Source organism: Melospiza melodia, chromosome 4 (assembly GCF_035770615.1).
Source record: "Melospiza melodia melodia isolate bMelMel2 chromosome 4, bMelMel2.pri, whole genome shotgun sequence".
Taxonomy (NCBI): domain Eukaryota; kingdom Metazoa; phylum Chordata; class Aves; order Passeriformes; family Passerellidae; genus Melospiza; species Melospiza melodia.
The window spans coordinates 82,412,167-82,435,959 of record NC_086197.1 but is presented as its reverse complement, the minus strand read 5'-3'; the positions used below and the strand labels follow the sequence as shown (position 1 = coordinate 82,435,959).

The 23,793-nt window shown below is 42.1% G+C and overlaps 1 protein-coding gene and 1 pseudogene across 1 annotated transcript; both read right to left on the bottom strand.

Moving 5' to 3' along the window:
* Positions 1-625: 625 nt before the first annotated feature.
* Positions 626-14,725, bottom strand: LOC134418030 (hyaluronidase-4-like; annotated as a pseudogene).
* Positions 14,726-14,976: 251 nt separating this feature from the next.
* LOC134418029 (hyaluronidase-1-like) lies at positions 14,977-23,793 on the bottom strand. Its single transcript, XM_063155879.1, has 3 exons — positions 22,831-23,793; positions 16,666-16,755; positions 14,977-15,526 (listed from the first exon to the last, which is right to left on the bottom strand). Exons 1-3 carry the CDS (start codon positions 23,791-23,793, stop codon positions 15,098-15,100), a joined length of 1,482 nt encoding a protein of 493 aa, XP_063011949.1. The 3' UTR covers positions 14,977-15,097.

The following is a 23,793-nucleotide window of genomic DNA, read 5'->3' as shown; positions in this document are numbered from 1 at the left end:
GCTGGTAGTGCAGTCACTGTCTGCAGGTGAGAACAGAACCAGGGCAGTGACAGGCAAACCATGCTGCTTTTTCACAGGAATTCTACTGCCCTTATCCAGGTTCTGGAGAATATCCAGAATCACATTAAAAAAGGCCTAGGGTAATAGACTTATCTCAAAAATACTGTTATGTGTATGTTTGTATGTGTTCAGATGATGTGACCAGTACTCCTCTGTTCTGGAGCCTGGACCAACACAGGTATTACAGGACTAAATTATATGGCTTTGAGGTGGAGGCATGCAGAAAGACTGTTGGTTCCATTTTTCCATTCTTATGTACACAGAAAAAGTTGCTAACATTTCTGCTCCAGTTTCCCTTCTAAAAAAAGGGCAGATATCTGGGGATTAGTTATTGCATCCCTGAACAGAAATACCTGAGGGAGGATTAATGTATTAACAGCCTCCTATGTACTACACCAAATTTCTGAGCTCCTTTTAATCCATTCAAATAATTGAGTACAGCCTTGCTTGAGTACACCCTAGTTAGGAATTAAAGCAGAAAAAAAGGAAAAAAAATATTCAGGGTTGTGTTTTTTTCTTCAGAACATTGCGCTCTTTGAAGCATGTGGATGATTAGCACGAACCATCAGAGCTGGCCCAAGTAGGAGGTTTTCCATCCTGATGCACCATCTGCAAGAATGGTTAAAGGATAAATGCAGCCTACATTGTTCCAGCAAAAACTTCTGAGAGACAAAAATAATAAAGGCTCCTCTCGACAGCCTAGTCAGGTATACACAAATACAGGCAAAGCATAATCTTGGGGTGCCATGGAGGAAATCCCTATGGATTCATTCAACCTAAACTGAGAAAAGTAGAAAATGTTTTTGACTGTTTCCAAGAGGTTTCTAAATGTCAATGGAAAGATATGGGCTTCAAAGCTATTCCAGAGACAGAAAAATTCATTGTTCCTCAAAACTTCACTCTTTGGGCAGAAACCAGTGTAGTTCTAATCATGGAAACCGTAATTATGGCAGTCAGGGTATAAGTAGTGTTCCCACAGGCCCTTTGGCTTGCTTTCCATTCCTAAAGTAATTTTTTCCTTCATAAAACTTTTTGCACTTTCTTCAAAGGGAATTGATAACATCCAACATCATTTGCTGAAATGTTCCCTTCCATTTCAGTCATGAGTTTCATGGACTTTCTGTAGTGTTGGAGAATTTTGCTCAGAAATGGCTTATAGAGTTTTGTTCAGACATGCCATAATCATATACAGCTGATGGAAAAGTAAAAGGCAGCTGTGAGGAGCAAATTCTCAAAGCCTGTTCCTGTAAACAACAAAATTCTCAGGCACGTTTATGTAAACAGCAGAAGTTCTCAGGTTGTTTTTTGATAACAAGTAAATATCTTGTCCTTAGATAAGTTATGGGAAAGCAAAAGTGACAAACATGGAGGCCTTGAGAACCGTTCATAACAGGATGAGAAAAAACAAGTCTTGGTCCCAATAACAAACCACAGGTATTGAAAACAAAAGGAGGGGTTGATGTTTAATCTGTAACCAATGATGAGCTCAGGTTTTGCAATATGTATGAACTTAATTAACACTGTCGTAAAATGTGCATGGTGGATGAATAAATCGGAGTTCGATGCTGATCAAAGGATGGGTCGTCTCCCTTCGCTTCCACACTGTAGATATCATTTGCACCACACATAGTTGCAGGCCCACTGAGCTCTCCAGTGTGAGCAACCTGTGACAGCCACCCCAGTGAAGACCTCAGCTGGGATCTAATAGTTAATGCCATGCCTTTGTTTTCTGGATGGGTTTGAAAACTGAAGTTTTAGGGTATGCCACCATTAACATGGATTTCCTGTGATGTGCCTGCCCTTTTGCCTTAGCCGGGGCAAATATAGAACATTTTCAGGTTTAGTACACAGTACCTCAGGAAGCACAGTTCTGTCAGGCATTCCAGGAGCCTTGACAGGCTTTCTCTCCCATGCTGGTGGTCAGGCTGACTTCCAAGCAAGAGAAGTCCAGATGAGTGGCATGTGCAGCCATGCCAGGGGCTGAAAGGTGAACAATGCATAACTGTGTTCCATTTCCAGGAAGCACTTTCTCAACTTAAGAGATGGCATTGGGCAGATCTCCCAGTCTGTCTGTAAAACATAACAGAAAAGCTATTAGTGTTGATTCCATGTATAAATATATGAATTGGTATCAGCAAATTCTAAGGCTAATCTACCATGCTAACACCAAAGAAACAAGGTGAGCACAATCTAACCCAAACAAAGGGGGAAATGCCCAGCCAAAGTAAGTTGCTGTAAGTCTGGAAGCCATCCTACTGCAGTTACTTTTCTCATCAATTCACTGAGGGTGTTGGCATCATTTCAGTGGGCTCCAGGATATCTTAGTGGCTGTGGCTGTTGCAGTGGAAAGCCTGATGAAGACATGGTTTCCTTATTATTCAAGCTTTCTAAATAACCACCAGAGTGACTCTGAAATCAAACCTTGGCTTTTATCACCATCTACACAATTTCATGACCATCCCTGGCCTGTCTGTGCAATGCCAGCCAGAGATACTCCAAACAGCTCTAAACAAGCACACATATTTATTGTCATTGTAAAGTACCATAAAGGGATCCAAGTTCAAACCCTTGATAGCAATAAAGCAGATACACGAACACTTGTCCTGAGCTATTTATTAGCCTGCCTCCACTATCACATGCAGCTAGTGCCTTCCAGAGCCTGTGGTGATATCTGCACAGCACTGCAGTGTGCAATGTGGACTTTGGACCTAAGGCCTGTGCCACTACTGTGGGCAGCATCATTAATCAGATTCATACTTTAATTTGTAGCATTTTGAGAAGGGGTCCCTACAGCAAAATCTACATATTTATATGTAAGAGAGAGAGAGTTGTATCATTTTCCAGGTCTAAGATGTCCCCTGCATTCAAAACCCTGGGAAAATCCCGCAGAGCTATATAACCAACCATCATGGATTTGTATTTGAGCTCAATTGTTGTTCTTCTTTCTCAGTCCTAGCCTACTTTTTTATTTCTCCTGGGATTGTGACCTGCTGGAGGTGAGGACCATGGTGGGATATGGGCAGGCAGGCTGTTACATATGCACTGCTGGGAATGGTGTAGCTACGCTCTCCTTCCCTTCTGTCAAAAGAACCAAACTAGGTATTTTTAATAAGCCTTTGATGCTTTTAGGATATAATCTTCTGACAGTCTGAGGCACCAGATTGTTTTACAGCACACAAGGTGTGCCTGCTGCTCCAGCTGATAGGCAGCCCGTGCACAGGAGCAGTGCAGGATGGGCAGAGGCTGCAGAACTCAAGGTTTTGTCAGAGAGCCTCACCCCATGAGACTCCTGTTACACAGAAAACCCAGGTTTTCAAACTCAGTACCCAGATGCCCACAGGTGTCATAGCAGCATTGCTGAGCCTTTTAGAAAATGGTGTTAAAGAAAATTAGTCTGATTATCTCACAGAAAACATATACTAGAACTCAAACCTGGCAAAGCCACTCAGGGCTTGTCAGCATTAGAGGGAGGCCAAACTGAATTTCTCATCTAAAGGCTGCACAGCCAGAACTGGAAGATGATGAGTTTGCTTTTTTGAGGGGACAATAACAAAAGGACTTTTAGAGAGTTAGGCTGCCCCATAGCTGCAGAGAGATGGAGAAAAGGGAAGGGACCTGCTGCCAGCCCAGCAGCCCAGCTCCTTACACCAGCCCACCCCTGGGATCACCATGCACTCCTGGCTTTCCAGGGGGGTTCCGTGGAGGCTGCAGCACTGCTGGTCAGCAGCTTTGGCAAAAAACCAAATGGAAAATGCAGACCTTGCTGTGCTGGGGCACTATTGCTGAGCACTGCTCTTGCAGTTCACAGGAAATCTGAGCTGTAAAAAAATCCTGCCAGAGGGCAGCAAATCCCTACAATTGCTTGTTTTTCACACTGTGATTCTAAACTGCAGCGAGTTTCCCTGTGATGCCACCCTCTGCTTTCTTGTTTGTAACAGCCTGGCCCGGGGAGTGTCACCCTGTGCTGAGCACATCCTCAGGTGGGTTCTGTCTGATTCCAGGGAGCACTTCCCAGGCAGGACCCCTGCACTGGCAGGCAGCCATGCCCTAGGCCACCCCTTGGCATCTCCCCAAAACCCATGGGGCTCTCCACAGGCTGCACCTCCTGGGATCTGCCTGCCAGTGGGAAGTGGGGAGGCTCAGCTCTCCCACACTGTGGGTCCGCACACGTCCCCTCAGGCAGGACTGGGGTGCAGTTAGCACTGAGCTTTACTTCATGCTGAATATACTGATTTGCTGCTCCAAAGTCTTCTGAGCTGGCGCATGGCAAAGTATCAGCAAGCTGAAGAAAATAATAATAATAAAACTAACAGCAGCAGCAGCAACAGCATAACAACCACAATATCATTATGGGTCACTGGAGACTGCAAAGTGTCAGACCACCTTGACCCCTGAGAGAAACCCTTCCTGGGTAACTTAGCACAGAAGGATATTTGTAGGAGCTCTATTGTTAAGGGGGAATTGGTTGCTCTTTTTTATTCAGTGTCATGGCAAATCATTGACTTCTGGCTTCTATTTTATTCCATTTGATACATTAACCCCAACACACTCACATGCTGCATGTGAGAACAGTCTCTTGTTTGCAACATGCAGAAAGGATGTGCCCAAGCTCTGCTCAATATTTTTCCCTTTCCCCAGACTTTTCAAAGTTGCTTCCAGTTGTGCAGGACTGCTAAAAAGTTACCCTCCTCTTTTTGCTTGGCATTTCTTTCACTTGTATCTATCATAGTGGGCATTCCCTTTCTGCTAACTAGATTTTCCTTTGGCAAGGGGAACACAGAGGCAGCCCATCTTGGCATGCAGCTGATAGTGAAAATGCAGAATGAACAGCAATTTCCAATGCAGAGAAAGTAGAAACTGTGTGTCTTTACTAGGCAACAAACAGGTCCAGCTAAGACTAAGCAAAATCAGCTGATTTAAAAGTTTTTAAAAGGCAGTTCTGCAATGAAGACCCATAGAGAGAAGTACTTGAAACAAAACAAAAGATAATGCTGTAAAAAATAGCTGAAAGAATGATAAGAAAATGACAAAACATTCATCAGTTTATATAAACTCTATGTCTGTCCCCAAATTAATCTAGAACACAGGAATTCATTCTCAAGCTTTGTTATCTATCTTGTAACAGAAAATCTACTCCAGTGATGTTACACTATTCATATCAAGAGATTACAAAAATTAAGAATAAGCACAATGATATTTTCTCCTTTCTACAACAATATGACATTGAAACAGCACAGCCTTGGTGGACTTAAACCAGGCTGTCTCAACAGACAAGCCAGTTGCCAAATGCTCTTATCAAAGACAGGAATGTTTTCTGAAAGAAGAATTTTCACACCCACAGAGATCCAACAAAATCCCTGGATTTTTACAGAATAATCCTTTTGTTGACTTTTTATCAGCAAAGCTGAAGTTGATACACTCAGAAGTCTGAGGATGGAATGAGTTTTTTTCCAGTGGAAGTCATGCTGTCAGCAGAGAATTTTGCTGTCTGTGCTGGACCCAGATTTGGTGGCAATGTGCTCGGGGGCTGGTGGCAAAGGAAATGACCTTGAGAGCCACAGAGCCTGCAGCAGGCTCAGGGGGGCATGGCAGGATGCCCTGCTGCTCTCTCTGCCCTTCCTCATGCATGGGGGCTTACTAGAGCAAGGCAACCTGCAGGCATTTGCCTCACTGGTATTCTGCAGAGTATCTCTCTTATTCTAGTAAATGCAGGGGGTGGGATATGCAGCATAACGGATAATAAAAATGAAAAATAATAATAATAATAATAATAATAATAATAATAATAATAATAATAAAGGATAATAAAAATGGACCTCATTTTTGTGACCCAGTGACACTAGTGGCTGACTATAGCCAAGATTCAAACTCTTTTGGTACAGTCCTTCACTGATCCTGGTGAAGGTGCTAGAAAACCTGAGCAGCATTAACTGCTGAGGGACATTTCAAAATTAGGGCAAGGCCTCCTCAAAATGCTACAAATTAAAGTATGAATCTGATACAATAGAGCTATTTCCCTAGCACTGTAAGAAATGAGTTGAAAAATTTATCAAATGTTAAAATGCTGAAATACTGGAAGGCAATTTTGGAGAGAGATCACTTTTTAGCAGACAAGCTACAGCTGTGTGTTGGGCTCATCAGGACAATCATTTGGCCTCTATCATCTCAGCTCCTTCTGCTACTGTAGTGAATTTTTCCTGTTATTTACATGAGAATAAATGCATTCTGGTGGCCTACTAGATAACTGGACTTTTGAATCTAAAAATGTCCCCATTTCCTGCTGCATAAATGTCTCTCATCTGCAGACAATTGCACCTGACAGTGGTCCAGCCTGGGAGATTAGACTCATGCTTAGTCCTAGCAAAAGGCAGAGGGTTTGATGGATGGATTTAATGAAACATCCATAGAAGCAGTCCTTCTGCTTAGCTTGCACTTTCCTCATGCTCTTGGTGCCAGTGACTGGGTCATTTTCTGCATACACTGAAATAATCACAAAGCCTCTTTGGCCCCTGTCCAGTCTTACAAGATTCTCAGTGGTCAATAGCACAATTTTACACCTGTTTTAAGCCCAGAGGTTTTCCAGGACCTGCCTTTTCCAAAGATGGTAACCTTTTACACCAGGGGCGATATTTTGCATGCTTACACTATAGAGTCAGCACAGTGGCCTGAGTTCTAAAGCAGCCTGACTGGGCTGCAATTGCTACTCAGTTGTCTTCAGGGGGTACAGCATATTAAAAATTGTATGGATTTCAGCAAGTGCACAGCAAGAAGTTTCATATTCTTTGAGGGTATATCAGCGCCTCAAGACAAAAGCTCTGTTCAGGAGTGGGCTCCAGCTGGCTGCCAGCATGCCCAGGTCTCCTGTTCATTTACCTGCAGCTCAAAATACCCACACTGCAAAGAGTGGGAGATGGGCCATGTGCTCAGAGGACAACAATCCAACCTAGTCAGCCACCTGAGTTCAGGCTGCCTTATGAAAAATGTCCATTTAAAAGCATCAGAACTGCTTGGACTCTCCCTTAGCCTCTCCTACAGCTCATAGCATTTAAAATAGTGCTGAATTATTTCTTTTGAGAAGCAGCTTTCCCCTCTGCCCACTTTCCTGATGCAATTGTAAGGTAAATCCTAAATGAAAATTAAACCAGTGATGCTCAATGTTCCAAACATAGAAATTAAACAGAAGGTTAGCCCTGTGCAGCAGAAAGGAGCTGACTTTCCTCCCACCACCCTTCCTGGAGTCCAGCAGAGTTGCTGTGTATTTGAAGCAGGGTAAGATCAGCCCCAAACTGAGCAGAACAAGCACCCACACACTCAGCAGAATGATTACAGCTTGCACCGAGCCAGCAGATAGGGGTGACATTCCTCTCTTCCTACTTCTACAGAATAGCTGTAACACAATAACAACAAAATGTTGAGTTTTTCGTCCCCAGCAGCTGAGCATTAGATTAGAGCTAAATGTTAGTGTTTCAGAAAATGCAACAATTCAGTGTTATCAGTCTAAGGGATTATTGCAGTTATTTTAAGCCAGGGTTCATGTAAACCTGGGTAAGCCTCATGTATGGATGGAGACTTTGAACCAACCTAATGAGCCTCTCTCAGTGGCCATGCCCCTGCAGTGCCTTTTCACCCAGCTCTCATCAGCTGTCTCAGGACCTGCTGGCTTGCTGCATGGAGCACAGAGGGGATATTCCAAGGAACTGCTGCTGACAGTCCTTATAGCAGCTGGTGGGTGCTGGGAACTAATGGGCTAACACCTGTCTAAAAGGAAAATTCCAAGGTGAACAAAGCAAACTTGAATATTTCATGCCTGCTTTTCAGCTACTGCAAGTCTATGATGATAAACTGTCTTACAGCAGATGAGGTTATGCCCCTTTAAGAGTGGAGAAAGCAAAACAAAATTAGGAGATTTTTTTTCTGGTGAGGTTAATATGAAAAGTGAAGTAGCTCTACCATTCAAATTAGCATCTGCAGTGAAATCAGGTTGGCTTATTATTGGTTTTTAATCCAAGTATGCTCTGACCTGTGAATGGCTGCTGAGATAAATACAATAATGGTGCTTACACATCATTACCCCTTCTAAATTAAGGTGTATCAGTACCTGAATTCCTATGGAGGCCCAGGGAGAATTTGTGTCATTCCTCCATACTTCCAGATTTAGGAAAATTGCCCTAATTCCACACCATGAAGTTTGATGCTGACACTTAAGAAAAGAATACTTGTCCAAGGAGCAATCCAAAGCTTCCAAAGGACTTCAGTTCATGCTTGTATTAATTAATCCCATGCAAAGAGCATCATTGTCCATTGTAGGTACTCGAGGTCTCTGTGGGATCTTTGAGCCCAACTCAGTTTTCCGAAGCTTGAGAAGCACCTTTGACAGAGCAGTGAGTGGCCTGCACTGGCCCTGCCTCTGTCCTGTCCCTCCCAAAGCCAGCTTGCATCTTGCCTGGGAGAAGTGTTCCCCCACCCCTGGGTCCCACTGGAGGAAGATCAGAGTCATCAGCAGGGCCTTTGGTCTCCCATATAGGGCAATCCTGTGTCAAAGTGCCCTGCCAGTGCTTTGGGTGTCTTAGCTCAGTGCCACGGAGCTCAGACAGCCCAGCAAGGGGGAGGCAATACCTGGCATGAGCCTTTTAAACACTCCCACTGGGAGCCACGTGCAGAAATGGAGAGGCAGATTCCCTGGGCACTAAAATGCTCAGGGCATTAAAATGCAATTCCCTGGGCATTAAAATGCTCACTCCTTCTCATGATGGGGACAGGCAAGCACAGCCACACGTGGAGGACAAGGGAAGCAACACAAGGTGAATGCAAGTGTCAGCTGAGAAACCCAGCTGTGCTCTGTGTCCATGAGCCACTGACCATACTGCTGTCCAGGAGGGAGGTGTCAGCCCTGCAGGGTTTCCATAGCACACAGGGATGTGGGACACAAAGCCAAGGCAAGAAGCACCTTCAGCAGAGGGGAAAACTAAATGCTTTTAGTTCTACCAAGCAAACTCAGCTTTGGAAGGAGCAATACAATAAATGCTTTTAATAATCTGCTGTCTAATTGACTGAGAAGGTTATTACTACCATAAAAACAAACATAATTTTTCCAAAAAATTGCCCACAAATATGAGACTTCTTGACTGTCTGAGGAAAAAAAGCAGGACTGATGCACTAGGCTGCTTTGTTTTCATAGACATTGGAGAGCACCTTAAATAAAAGCTAGGGAAGTTTTTGTTGTAATGGGAAAATGACAAAGGAGCTCTGACTTTCTCTGAGAAAACAGGCTGCCAGTGTGTTAAAATATCACCCTAGTCAAAAAATCAATAAAATTTTTGAAAAGGCCAGATTTAATGTTGAAACAAAAGCAACCACATAAGTGAAGTTTAAAATACTGTTGTTTGAAATTATAGAAGTCTGCTAATTTTTAGCTTGTTAGATGCTGTTAGCTTCCTGTGTAAAAGGGTTACATAATAGACATAATCTGTGCAGCAGCACAGGCCATGCATGACAGGCTATAAGGTTATGCAACTGCTCCAAGCTTGCTCCTGTCAGGGAGAAAACAAAGTCTCACACCCCTCAGAACTGTTCTGCTGCTGCTGAGTAGAGCTCACAGGCACATGAAGTACAGTATGAACATGCACAGTCTCATTTTCATGTGCATGTGGATATCTATGGATATCGACACATATTCACACATCCCCTTGTTTTCTTATTACAGCTTAAACAAGATATTCCTTGAATCAGAAAAATGCTGCCATTGAATTACTGTGTTGACATTCAAGGGATAATCTGATCTGTTGTAAGTATTAAAAGCAGCAAAGTTAACTCTCAAAGTTAAAACAAGCTTAATTTGGGAAGCCACTGGAGGAATTGTCCCCTTTTTCCTAATGGGACCTCTAGCTGCTCCTTACTGCCTCATGCTATGGAAGGCACACAGTGCCATGGCTGAGTGAGAACAACTCAGGGGCTTTAAATCCATTAAGCAATGTGCCACAGCATTGTTTTTCCTCAGGCTTTTAGAAGAATAGAACTTTTGTATCTGAGAAGCTGCACTGTTCCCAGTCAGTATGGTTCTTCAAAGTGTACAGAACTATCATTTCTAACTTGTTTTTAGAGTAACCTGTATTTGCAAATGCCTGTGTTTGCAAAAACTCCCACCCTCTGAGTCTAGCACAGATTGACAGGAAATTAGTTTTCCTGAAAGATAAAGAAAAGAGAAGTTGTGTCTGCCACAGCGTCTTAAGCATCAAAATTTCTTTGGCAAAAAACTTTCATATGTACCCTTATTGTGCATGATGTGCAAATTTAAATCATTGTCTGCAACAAATGGTTTCAGTGCAAAACTGATATAATTTTTAATTTAAGCAACATCTTTTTAATCTTAGCAAGGAGTTTTAAAAGAAGATTTGTGTACAAAAATGTATTTATGTGCAGCATTACAAGTTCCAACTGATCTGAGATTTCATTCTGTTGGTTTCATTAGTGAGAGCTGTTAACTCCTTTCTAAACAATCCTATCATTCCCATTTTTACAAAGCCACTGACCCTAGCCAAGAACACTGCATTTAGAAAAAGCTGATGAAACACAAAGAAGCTACATGATTATGTTCAGCCAGGAAGCCTTTCTCATCTTTTTTCAACCTTAAGACACAGTAGCAAAAGGGTACTTCAGAAAACACATTAAATATCCATGTTCCTGAGTTGGGCCATGCCAGGAGAGTTTTACTTAACCTGACTTTGGCATCTTGTGAGGCAGCAAGGCCTGGGCTGATAACTGCAAGGAGCCCTCAGTTTGGGGGAGCCCAGCAGTGCCCTGCCATGGCAGTGTCCCCATCCCTGGGAGGACGTGTGGCCACTGTCACCCATGGAGGCAGGGAGGAGGGCAGGGGGTGCCAGGCACTGCCACACACACACACACAGCCACCACTGAGCTGGTGAGCCGTGACAGATGCTGCCAACTGCACACCAAGGCTGCTCACTCACAGTTCATTGTCTTGGGTCACAATGCTCAGCTTATGGCTTTGTTACCACTTCCTTGTGGGTTTTGTCCACTTCCTTAGCCCTGGCTCAACATTATGGGCAGAACCATGTGAGTCAGATAGACGAATTTGTGTGAGCTTCAGAAAAAAAAAGCATTGTGGGAAGGCACCTGTATTTTAACAAGGGAACATTTGACCTGGTGGGTTTCCCATGCCAGATCAGGTCAAGGGTCCCTGAGCAGCTGTGCCATCACAAGCAGGGAACAGCACACCATGATGGATGGGTGGGAGTGAGAGGAAAGTTTGGGAGTGGAAAGAAGATGCCAGTGGCACCTAAAGCTGGTCAAGTTGGAACCACAATCCCACACATTTACCAGTCAGACTGAAGTGGAACAAAATGAGTCTCAGGCATTCTATATTTTATGAGTTGCTCAAAATATAAATTTTATTAAGTACAACAGCCAGCTGTGGTGAGAGAGAAATAGGAAATGAGCATAATGCTTCCCCAAATTTAAAAGTTTTTGAGTACTAAATCAGAAAACTTCATAAAAGCTGAAAGTCTATCAGTGTGTTGGTATTGCTTATCCTCAGCTAATTAGAGGAGTCTACAGCTCAGCTTTTGGGAAGAACTGGGGTCTGGATCCATGATCATCTTGAAGCAGAAGTGGTTCAGATAAAATAAAACAAACTCCTATTTCTGTTATCTCTAGAAATCAATATCTATTTCTCAGGATCAACTGTGGTTTATGAACTGGTTCCAGCTAAGAACATCATGGTAAGTGTTCTCTGCTGCCTCAAACTCCCCCTTCTCCAATAGCTGTACTACAGACACAAGCTGGATTGTGTCTCCAAAAACTGAACTGTACAACCTGTATTAAGTAAACCAATTACTTAATCATTTGTAATAGTAGTATTAATTTAAGGGTAATTGAAGGAAAAAAAATTGGTTGTTACCAAGGTTTTCACTATATTTTGTGTTTCTCCATGTGGTGCATGCTCTGTGGTCCTGCCTAGCATCAGTTTCCAGCCAACCTGCCATGATCCCACCCTGGATTCTCCCTGGTAAAGGACACTAATGCAGTGCCACACAGTGACCCTGTCCTGTAGGGTGACCCATTTGTGGAGTAAGGAATCAAATACATCCTAACTTTGGTACTGGCTGGTGTAGTTGGTGGTCCACATGGGAGCACTCAAGACATGAGATACCTTACATTCATATGTGCAACTCTACCTGTCCTCAGTCAGCAGCAGAGCTACCTCCAGCTCCACCTCTTCCAGGGATATTGTTGTATGGTAAATGTTGCTTTCTTCACAAAAGAAAGGGCTCTAACTTGGTGAAATGGAAAATAAATTGTAAAATTACATTCACTTAGATACTTGATTCCTTTAATAATTATTAAGCCTAGACCAAATTCTGATTTTGGTCATCTACCTAAGACAACCTCATGATGCAGATGCAGAACTGGGCTTGCAGCTCTTCGCAGAAATACATGACCTAAATTCAAAAGCCTTTGTGTCCAGACAGATGTACTACCACAGACACTCACACACTCTTCTGTGTGAAATTGTGCCCTGGGCTAAAGAAGAACCACTGGACAAATTTCTGACTTAAACTGACAGAGCCTTATGTACTTGTCTCTATCAGCATTTCCTCATACAGGATATATACAGCACAGACTGAATCATGAACATGGACATTTCACCCACAGAATTTGCTTAGTTTGCATAAATTTCCCACAAATTACCACAACTGATGAAGACTTTACGTCATTTTAATTGAATTTATACTACCCAAGTAAATCATCTATTTAACTCTCAACATCATTTATTCTTATAAGCATACAGAAATATTGAAAACACATTATGAAGGGACAGAGAACATTTTATAAACACATTTCACTGACACAGTGCATAAGCATTACAACATTTTCACTTCAGCTCTATGGGACAGCATTACACAAACCAGGAGCATCCAGTCTAAATACAGACTGACATTGGTGACAGGTGTTTAGCAAAACTGGCTAACAGTTTCTATGCTCTCAAGATATTAAAGTAGGTGTAAATTCCCTGGAAGTTTAACAAAATCTGAACTGAATAAAGAAGCTAAACTAGAATATATCTATAGATATAGATATAAATATTTTATAAGGTAAACACAGTAACTTCAATTTAAAGGCTTAACTCTTAATAGCTGTTAGTTTTCTTAAACTTCAATTTTAATCCTTCCTCTCCCCCACCAAAATAAGGAAGTTTTTTACCTTTACTTTTTCTGCCATCCATTGCTGTTACACATTACAAAGCAAAAGGTCAGTGGCAAAGCTCTCCTGGAGCTTCTCAGCACATGACATTACAATGACTCACTATAGGCCCCAAGTCACTCAGTCTCTACTCAAGTCTGCTCAATTTCAGTGTCCAGGTGTAAAGACAGGCTTAATATCCACTGTAGGTCTGTAATGAGCTAGATCTTTGGTTCAAGAGAATCTGAGCATCACCTTTCACACCAGCTGTGAATCAGGTCTGGGCAAAGCAAGGACAGATTTTGTTAGGTGGGGTTACCATGAAGAAATGTTCTGACATAGAGAGATTACAGAGAATACAGCAGATTTTAATTCAAAGAGACATGATTCAGACCTCCTTACACAGCTGAGTATCTTCTCCATACAGCCCTGCTGATGTTAATCAAACTGCTACAGGAATAGGGTACTGTGTGATATGATCAATGTAGTCAGGCCACAGATGATCAATACAGACACTTGTAAGGAGAAAAAAGAAGACTTAGGTCCACATGTGGGTTTGTGTCCATGATCTGGAACAATACTCAGTCCAACACATCATACAAAAATCTCAAATAAAATTATTTTAGTAAGTCAGTGTGGTGTAGGAAATTTCTTGGGCTTGTCTTCAATTCAGTGAAGGCATCCATTGTTTGTTACATTGAAAGGCTGCGTGGAAGACAGATAGGTCTTTGATGGAATACATTTGTTCACACATGAACGTGAATCAATGAATAACTGCAAATGGACACGGCACAGCCTGACAGAACAGTGTGTTATGGATGCTAAATTAACCAGTAATCAGTAGTTCATTAAGCTATACCACCTTCAGAGTGGTCCCCATCTGAAGCCAAAGGCTGCAAGCCAAAATATTTCAATGAATAAAGTTCTTCATTTTCTCCTGACCTGCTGAGGGAAATGCACACTGACAGTAGGGTCTGTCAGCCTGTTCTCATTTCCCACCCAGTGACCTGCAGCAGCTCCAAAGGCAGCATGGATGGCTCCTTCCAAGGGGTGGGGGTGAGAAAAGAAATGCCTCCCTACTTCCTGCCCAGGCAGAAGCACTGCTGGGTGCCAGCAGCCAGCGCTGCTCTCAGAGCTCAGAACCCCTCACCTAAAAGTAACTGCAGAGATGTTCAGTCAGACAGAATCTTTGGAACTGATGGCAGAACACTAGGTCTGGAAATACCAATGCCTCTGGAAGTAACACAAATCAGATTAGGCCTCAGTATACTGAAATATAAATTTTTAAAAGTGTGTGCTGATGTGTAACTTTATACTCTTCACATTGCTCATCCAGAAGCAGTAGGATCAATGGATGGGGCTCAGGGCACAATGCAGCTGCTCACACGATGTACCACTTGATTTCAGCAAGAGCTGCAGAGAACAGTTCCCAATCCTGGGTCCACAAGACTCTCCTCATCACCATCGTAAATCACTCACCCCCAAAACAAAGAGGTTCTGTGTTCATCTTTTTAAACTTCTACATGGTTGAATCATTGTACAATCATTGTACAATCATTGTACATTCATTCAACTTTTTTCCTCAGGTAAAATTACCACTGCAACATCAGAATCTTTATCTGTCAAACACATGAGTGAAACACAAGTAGGAGTAAAGGAGCAGGTAAAAAATAGTTTTCAAAGTTTTTATTGTCTAAAAAATTTCCAGGAGTTGAAAATTACTAAAACAGAATAAAATCATTTAATCAAGAATACCTTTTCCCTTTACAATAATTTCTTTTAAGAAACAGGACTCTTAGAGGCACCATTTTTATTCCCTTGAACTGCCTTAGAAACCTTAATGCGTAGAACAAAGCAGAAGAAGCTGCATGGCTCCTAAGAGGAAGCTAAAAAGGCTTTGTTCTCTTGATCTACTAAACACTACATGAACCCAGTGTTCCAATAGACTTTGGTCAGGCAATTCACAAAATATTCCTGTCCAGCCCTGGTAACACTGACAAATAAACCTCTGCTTCATGGCTTCAATGCTCTCCAGGCTGGGTTTGCCAGTCACCTGGAACCTGGGGCCCCTCTCTGAGTGACGGACGTGGATCTTGAAATCCCTGGGTGACAAATGGAGGTAGGCAGAGGAGTCGCTGTTCCTGCGGATGCATCTGCCATTCTTCTTGCACAGCACTTTGCTGCAGAGCTTGGCTGCTGAGGTCACATTGATGACATAGTGCCCCAAAGGTCCGTCGATGTACCGCTTCACCGTTAAGCAGCTCTCCTGGGAAAAATAAACAGCCACAACACATATCTCAGTATCTAGCATTATGTCCAAGTTTATTGTGCCTAAAAAGATGCTATTACTAAACTGTTCTTGTCCAAAATAATTCATTGAGATAAATCTTGTTGGACTTACATACTGGAGGGATCTATTTGGTTTAAATGAGTTTATTTCCAAGATTAGAAAAGTATTGACCTCTACTATAGTTACTATTTGAATGCCTGGTAGGAACATATAGTGTGAGACTAGGGAGGAGTCCCAGGAGGCAGAAAGAGAGTTCATGTGGTTCACATCTGAGATTAACTCATCCCTTAAGCAGAGATTTCTGGTAGCTGCTGACTAGGAGAAATGCATGGGACTTACAGGTTTTAAAGCACAAATTAAGTCACCAATCTGGCCCTGATCACTCCAATACCTTCAGTTTACCAGGAGCCACATAATATTCATAAACCAGCACAGAAGTTGCTGCAATTGCAACTAGAAAGTTCCAGTTCAGATTTCCTGGTTCCTCTGACCAAGGCAGTGGTACTTTGCCAGAGACTTCAGGAGCAGGGCAGCAGACTGCATGAAAAGCAGAGTGGGCACCAAAGCCCAGGTTTAGGAATGGGGGCTATCCTGTCATGCCTTCTGGGAAAATCCAGTCCTGCCTTCCATCTCCTCAAAAAGGTTTATTTATGAAAGTCTGAAGAACCTGGGAGAAGCAACTGGGCTTGTCTTGTGACATTGTTTTCCATGTAACATTTCAACATTAACAACTGGAGAAAATACCTCACCTCCAGGCTCCATTCCTTCCCAGTCGATCTGGACAATTGTCATAGTTACAAAGTAGAACACTATAAAACAAGCTGTGCTTATATTTGTATGGCATTGTTTTGAAACATGTCTTTCTCCTCACCTGGGCCCATTATTCCACTGAGCTACAAATGACCTGCCCAAAGCAATGTGGTCTGGAGCAACAGGACTTTTCAGCCTAGCAGAATTAATGAGGCCTGAAAGTAATGCTGAGCCATCCTCCTCCTTTGTTAGCTGATGGCACTGATAAAGGTAGGCATGGAGGGTGTGGTGCCAGATAAGAGGTGATTCCTAAGATTGAGGTTATTGAGGTGATTCCTGAGAACTGGGAAATTGATCTGACCGACCTTTGAGCTGGCGTACTGCATGCTGCCCCAGAGAACAACTCCCGCTGCTCCCAACGCCGCGCTTTCCCCAATGGTGCTGACCAGATCCCTCTGAAAAAGGACAAATCCACACATGAGAAAAACAAATATACAAAAGCAAAATTTAAAAAAAAACACTGGGATATAGGCATAACTTCTTTTTATTTCCTCCAGAGGGAACATTGGTCCGGTGGTATATTCGTCTCAATAAAATCACTGTTTAGTTTAGAAAGCTCTTCAGTGTCTCTACAAAGGTTTGCATAGGTGGCATTCATCAGTGGCCCTCTTAAATAATGAAATCTTTGTCATTTATTCACAAGGGTTCCTCCAACCAAGCCGGTGGAGTAAGGATTTAGTGATCTATTTTATGTACTAGTCTTTGAATGGTTACCAAACCTACCTAGGTAACATTTTTGGCAAAGATCATCAGTCTGATCACACATCTTGGGTCAGTCTGATCACACATCCTGGATCACCCTTACAGTGTCTGGCTGCAGCTGATGGCTTTAGGCTGGGTCTAGCTCGTGCTGCTTTAGCCATGGTACAGACAGGGCTGCTGCTTTTACCAGCATGAGGGCCATTAGTCCAGGAAACATATCTTTGAAAAATTAATCTCTGCCTGATAAAAGTGCCAAGTGGGGGGAAAAAGCCAAACGCACACACCTGAATATTTACCATGTCCACTTTTAGAATTGAACCAATAAGGAGCTGAGTTATAGTAATAACAATAATACAACTCCACCACAGCAGCCTGAGTGTTGAACAGGAATGCCTTGCCAACAACATGGCAATGTATCTTGCAAGTGTCTTAAAGCCATTCTCTGAGATTATGAATATTGTGTCTTGAAAAATGCAATTAAATCTTCAAAAATATGTAGGAAGGAACTTCTCCCCCAAATTTCAAGGCATACTCAATTACATCTAAAACCATTTCTGTCTGCAATAGTTAATTAAAAAGTAATTCCTGATCAGTATTTGTAATGACAGACCTTACAATATTTCTCAATTTGACAAAGAGAAAATTCCTTTAAAAAGATATTTATGGTCTGTTTTACAGTCTTTGCAACTCTTTGACTGGAGAACAATCAAAAATACCAACCAAATTATCTCAGTATGGTGGTGGCAAATTTAGAAAAGCAAAATTACAGAGTGGAAGAACCGTGTTATTATTAATTACTACTAAATAATATATTCCTCTGTGTAAGTGGGCCTGCATTGATTTATCAATCCATAGTTATGGAATTTCCATTCCTGAAACATTTGTGGCCTGAGGGATACAAAAAAAACCCAAATAAATATCATGGGAAAGGGAAAAGCCACTGAAGAGTTGAAGACAATTACAGGGAATTCAGAGTGAGCAGTGGCTTTGACCCTCAACAGAAGGTTGGACAAAAAAGTGCAGGAGAACCTGCAAAAGTCTGGAAGAGTAGAGTTTGCCTACTGGTTCCTAGCGCAGAGTTCAGAGTGATTTAAGGTGTAACTGGTCTTGCCTGAAGCTCCTGTTGCTGCTGATAACCCAAACAGTCTTTTAGAGACTGTTATTACTCTTAAAAGCATACAGACCAGAAGTACTTTTTAAAGGATAGTGGTATATCCAAACATCTGTGGACTGAAGGTGTTATTTTCAATGGAGTTAAGGAGGATGGGTATTTCCTATGAGAATTAATCAATTAATCAGTTTTTTTAAAAAATGAGTGTGTCAATTAAAGATCAAAATATCAAATGTTAAAAGAATGTGAAATTCAGTCTGTTGTGTTGGTTATGAGGGTTCCCAGGCCTTTGTCATCTGCAAAACATGTTATGAAGTTTACCCAGGTGCAAAGACAGGACTGTGATTTTACATTACTTACATGACAGTTGAGTGATTTTGCATTAACACATTTCAGATCTCATTAAGAAAATAAATTAAAACTTATGAGACATCCACAATAAATAATCAATAAATATTTAGGATTGCTGGATGAACTAGGACCTGAGAAAACTCTGAAATAATTTTTTTATAAGTAATATGCTCTGGGAATTAGAGTGTTTTACCAGAAGTCAGTAAATCTAAATTTTTATAAGCCCATATCCCACATCTTTCTTTTGATAGTTTTATCAGATCACAAAAATATTACAGCACTTCATGTCTAATTCATATGGATATAAAACTGACAGAACTCATGCTAAAGTTCTTCCAGGTCTCTAGATGTGGAAGTCCAATGGCGCTGATAATTTCAACTTAAATCCCTGAGGCACCTACTCCTTTACTTTCCTGAAATCTAGAATTACTACCTTGACAACACTGAGAAATTCAGCACTTATCTTTGGCTAAGGCCAAAATTTGGCATTTTATTGGAGGGTATGTTTTCCTAGGGATTCTTAAAGGACTCCTACAGAACCTGCACAGGTGCTAGATACTGGTGAAAACAGCAGTTCACCACAAAAATATTGTATAGGACTTCATTTAAACACTTTCCTTACACCTTACATCTCCTCTTTGTGTATTCTTTGGAACAAAGGTCAGGTGCTAACAGTCCTTCCCAGAAACAGAGCAACAGAAAGAGCTGGTCTGACACATAATCTCCAGATAACCCTGTGGAGAGGGTAACCTTCATCCTGAGGTTTCAGGTGACATCTCTGTCTGATACCATTTCACTTTGCACCAACTCAATGAATGTTCAAAGGAGAGAAAGAGAAATAAGTGGGAACCCAACTACAGCTTAAATTTGTGTTGATAATGAAGAACTGAGTGAGGCCCATGAATTCCACCAGCAGCCTCAGACACAGCAGTCCTGGTTTGGGATTGAACATGTGCCCCTTCTACACAGCACAGCTGGGCCTTTGTGGGGGCTCACTGGAATGGCTCTTCTTTGAGAGTGTAATAAAAGCTTCATATGGAAGAAAACATACAATGAAAAAAAAAATTAGATATTTTAAATATTATTATCTTAGCATTTTTCTAGCTGGGGAATCCTAATTTGCTTCTCGTATCAGACTTTGGTGACTGGTATTTGTCCAAATGATTAACAAGTCAACAAGTCTCTTCCCTTGTGATGCTCATTTTTGTTCAAGCTTTTGGGAGCAGTGTGCAACTACCTAAGGTCCTCAAGACTAGGCTGGGCTATCCACAAATGGACATCTGATTTGGCAGGGAGGAGGAGGAGGCTCTACTCTCTGTCAACGTTTCTTTGTATTTAGATCACCCAAGTCACTGCGCATGACCTTAAAAGAATAGGAGGTGAACTAAACCTTTAGTTTTGGAGCTTCAGATGAATGTGAAACAAGACAGTCAGTTCTAGTTACATGTTGAGGAAAGAAAAATATCTGTAATCTTGAAGAGCCTTGGTTACAGACAGGAGTTTTCTGTATTCAGCACTAGTAGTTCAAGCCTGGCATGGTTGCAGGGGTTGGTCTCTACACACATGCACACCTGGTCATCAAAGACTATCTGTAGGGGAGCAACAGGACTGCTATCCATTATTAATCATCTGCCAGTTGTCATCCTGCTTTATTAATGATTTCAGCCATCTAGTCAGGAAGCACAGATGCTACTGTGTGACTTCCCTCCCCCACAAGCTTAGCAGTGAATTGTCTAAGCAGAAAGTTTCTAAATACCCTACAGATGGCAAACTGCTTGTACACATTTCTAGCAAATACAAAAACCTTTCATAATGATTTGGATCCCAACTCAGAATTTATAAATTGTTTCCAAGAGAAAAAGCAGGATTAATTTCTCAGACACCTTATGCACAACTCACCTGATTTCCAGATGCAGTCAGGGTGAAAGGTACAGAACACACAGCTACAGCATCTGTCTGGGACCTGGGCTTTTCATCTTTCTGAAGGTTTGATAGACCTGTGCCTCTCCCTCAATGACTCTGACTCACAACCACTTTTTCTGACTCCACTGTACAATTTCACATGAGCCCTTTGTACAGAAGGGCTTGCACATAAGTCTTGAATGTCAGCAGTGTTTCTGTTGGGATAGAAAGCACAGCTCTTGCACAGCTCGATGGAGCAAGGCTGTGGTTGTCCTGGCCCAGTCCCTGCCACAGGTCAGGTAACTATCCCATCTGCCCGCTGTTCCAATTTTTCTGTGGCCATTTAGCCTGGATGTCATTGCCCTGGGACCTTTCCTTGTCACCTTCATGCACATTGTTTCTGGAGCTCAGAGGTTTCATGCCTTGCTTGTAAGTTTGTGAGCATCACTTACGGGCTTGTCACGGGTTAAACGAGAAGCTCCAACCTAGTCTAAAACCTGAACATACAAAACCAATTTAAATTATCCCAGTGGCTCCAGGGCTATGAAAGAATACAAGAACATTATTTTTTGGATCATTTCTATGTTTTTAAATACAACCCTGCAAGTTCCTGTCAGAACCCAAGCTGTTCTCACAGATGATGTGTATAGTCTGGCCACGTTAAGCCCTGTCCCATGCTGAGTACCTGCCCATGCTGTCCTTATTAGAAAATATGTAGTGGAGCATAATCCAAATATGTTTCTCTGGCTATGTAAAGATCTTTTTAAAGTTGTAAAGCAATCTTTCAAACATCCAAAAGCAAATGGCTACATGCAACTGGAAAGCAGGCTGGTGAGTTAAAGAATGTAACCTGAGAGAAGTATCACTTCAAATTTCTACTGCACTGTTCAGAAAATAGCTTAAGGTAAAACATACCTATCTACTACCACAGATTTTGAGCTCACACATAATTGTTAACAGTATGGTAGTTTTCATAGCTTTCATGGTATTTTTATATTGATCAAAGGACTGATTAATTTTATAAAAATGTATTATTACAGACTGCATTTGAAAAATTCTTATGTATTTCCTAGCCTGAGTTCTTCTTCTGGGTGGCATTCTGCCTGTACTAGCCCCAGTGACTCCTTGCCTTCAGGACTAGGCTGGCCTATCTGCCCATCATTTCTGAGTCAGCTAGCACCTGTGATTTGCACAGAGAAAACAGCTCCAGAGAGTTTCTGGTTGCTGAAAATAAACCAGACCAAATTCCTAATTTACTTCTATGTACAATGTGCTTTTCAGGGGCAGCCTGAAAGTAAAATTTGCTTCCTGGGGTCAGCTTGAAGCATTTCTCAGGCTCTCAGGGATCTGCTGCACCTCCTCAGCTCCAGCTCCCAGCTGAAGCTCCACACATCCTGTGGTTTACTGACTGAACTTTGCCTTTTCCCTTGTCAATTCTCTCCCTTTTTCTGCTCTAGTTTGAGTCAGGAACTTGTCTCTGGCAGCATTAGAAGGAATCTCTCACCAGCTCTCCATAAAATAAAGGGAGGGAGCACCCTCAGATGACCTTTGTCATCAAGGGGTTATTTCCATGAGTTCCCTGTCCCAGATTTTCTCCTTTCTCAAGGAATGAAAGAAACCAAAGAAAAACTTTTGGCACTTGAAGCAACTATTAGAGAAACGAATAAGTGTCTGTGCATCTCTATTATGTGCATAAACAAAGAGCAACGATCATCATTACACATCCAGAAAGTCTGAGATTTGCACATACATAATTTACCATCAGTGTTGTGGCCAGTACATATTTATTGCACTTGAACACTGGTTGATGGGACATTGCATGATTCAAAAACTGGGTTTCTTTGATAAAAAGACTCCACAGTTCAGCAGCAAATGTTGGACATGAAGATGTTGTACTTCTGACAAGTGAGATAGATGGCCACTGCTCATCATGCAGGAGTTAGGAACTCCAGGACAGATTGCTTTACTTGAACTAGTTTATTTCTATATTGAATGAATTTACATTTGCATAAAGAAACAAAAAAACCCTGAGGATCCTTTCTCATGAAAGTTTATCTTTCCATTGAACTAATTAATTTTAAACGTCACAATATCTGTCAAGCTCATTTCACAAGCTGCCCTGAAAAATAAAAATATCAAAACTAATTACTTCCTTAAGATATTTCTTTGTACTTTCTTTCTAAACCACCTTCATTAAAAACATACAATGTTATCTCACAGAGGGAGACCAAACCACTGCAATATTAACTCTTGAAAGGCATAGAGTTTTGTGCTGTGACTACAGTACTTCCTCTCAGGGAGCTGCCTTAAATATGAGAAACAAATGTGTGAGTGCTTTTAGAGCATCCTTTTTCTAAGAGGCTATTTCTAATTTCTACATTTTGAAAGAAGTCTGTCTGCTTACCTCTGTTAAAACATGAAAAGTATAGGCATAAAATGGTCTGGAGTAAACAAATACTGGCAAAACATAGTCTGTTCTAGCAATTGAGGCAACACGTATTGCCTCTTTAACCCGATAGTGAACAAATTTTAATGCATTTGGACTTGACTTCAGTATATAATCCAGGTATATAGATGGGTAGAGAGCAGTGCTTTCCCTCCACAGCCAGAGCAGGAGGTCGTTGCGGAAGGACTCAATGGCTGGGCATTTCCCTGTGTATGTCTGGGGGTGTTCTTTGTAATCGTAATTGTAGCAGTCTGGGTAAAGGTAGTAACCCCACAAACCGTTTGGTCTCATGTGCTCAGCCAGAAGGATGGTGTTATTCATAAAACTCCTGCCAGCATTTTCAAATTCTTCTTTAGCCACTTTCCTAATTTTGTCCTCTGACCACCGAGGATGCCGTCTCCTAACAATCTCGAGAGATTTATTTCTATAAATGCTTTTATTGCCCCAGTTCCTATCCCACTGGGGCCTCCAGTTTTCCCAGTCAATGACTGCAAGTCCCTGAAATTTCTTCATGGGTATGCAATAGTCAATGTCAGACTTTGCTTTGCTGAGGTGCTTGATAAGACTTTCATTCTGGGGCACCCCTCCATTAACGGGATCTCCATTATCTGAGTAGTAGGGGTAGTGTCCCAGATGGGTGTGGTAGAAGATTGTCACGTTGGATCCACTCAGAGTCTCGTTGATGTTGGATGCGATGTCAAAAACGCCGAGGTCCAGGTCCACCTTGTACCGCAGCCGGCACTGCTCGGTGGGCGCGTTCCACACCACCAGGAAAGGCTTGTGCAGAACCGGGGGCGCCCGCGCCGGCTTCGGCAGCGCCGCCTCGGCCACAGCCAGCAGGGCCACCGCTGCCACCACTGCCACCGCTGCCAGCACTGCGAGCACTGCCAGCGCTGCCAGCGCTCCGACCCGCGCAGCCAT

Coding starts and splice junctions, on each gene's coding strand:
- LOC134418029 (XM_063155879.1), bottom strand. CDS start 23,793: ATGGCTGCGCGGGTCGGAGCGCTGGCAGCGCTGGCAGTGCTCGCAGTG. Junction 16,756..22,830: donor CTTTTCATGTTTTAACAGAG/GTAAGCAGACAG, acceptor GTCCTTTTTCAG/AGGGATCTGGTCAGCACCAT. Junction 15,527..16,665: donor TGCAGTACGCCAGCTCAAAG/GTCGGTCAGATC, acceptor TATTTTTCCCAG/GAGAGCTGCTTAACGGTGAA.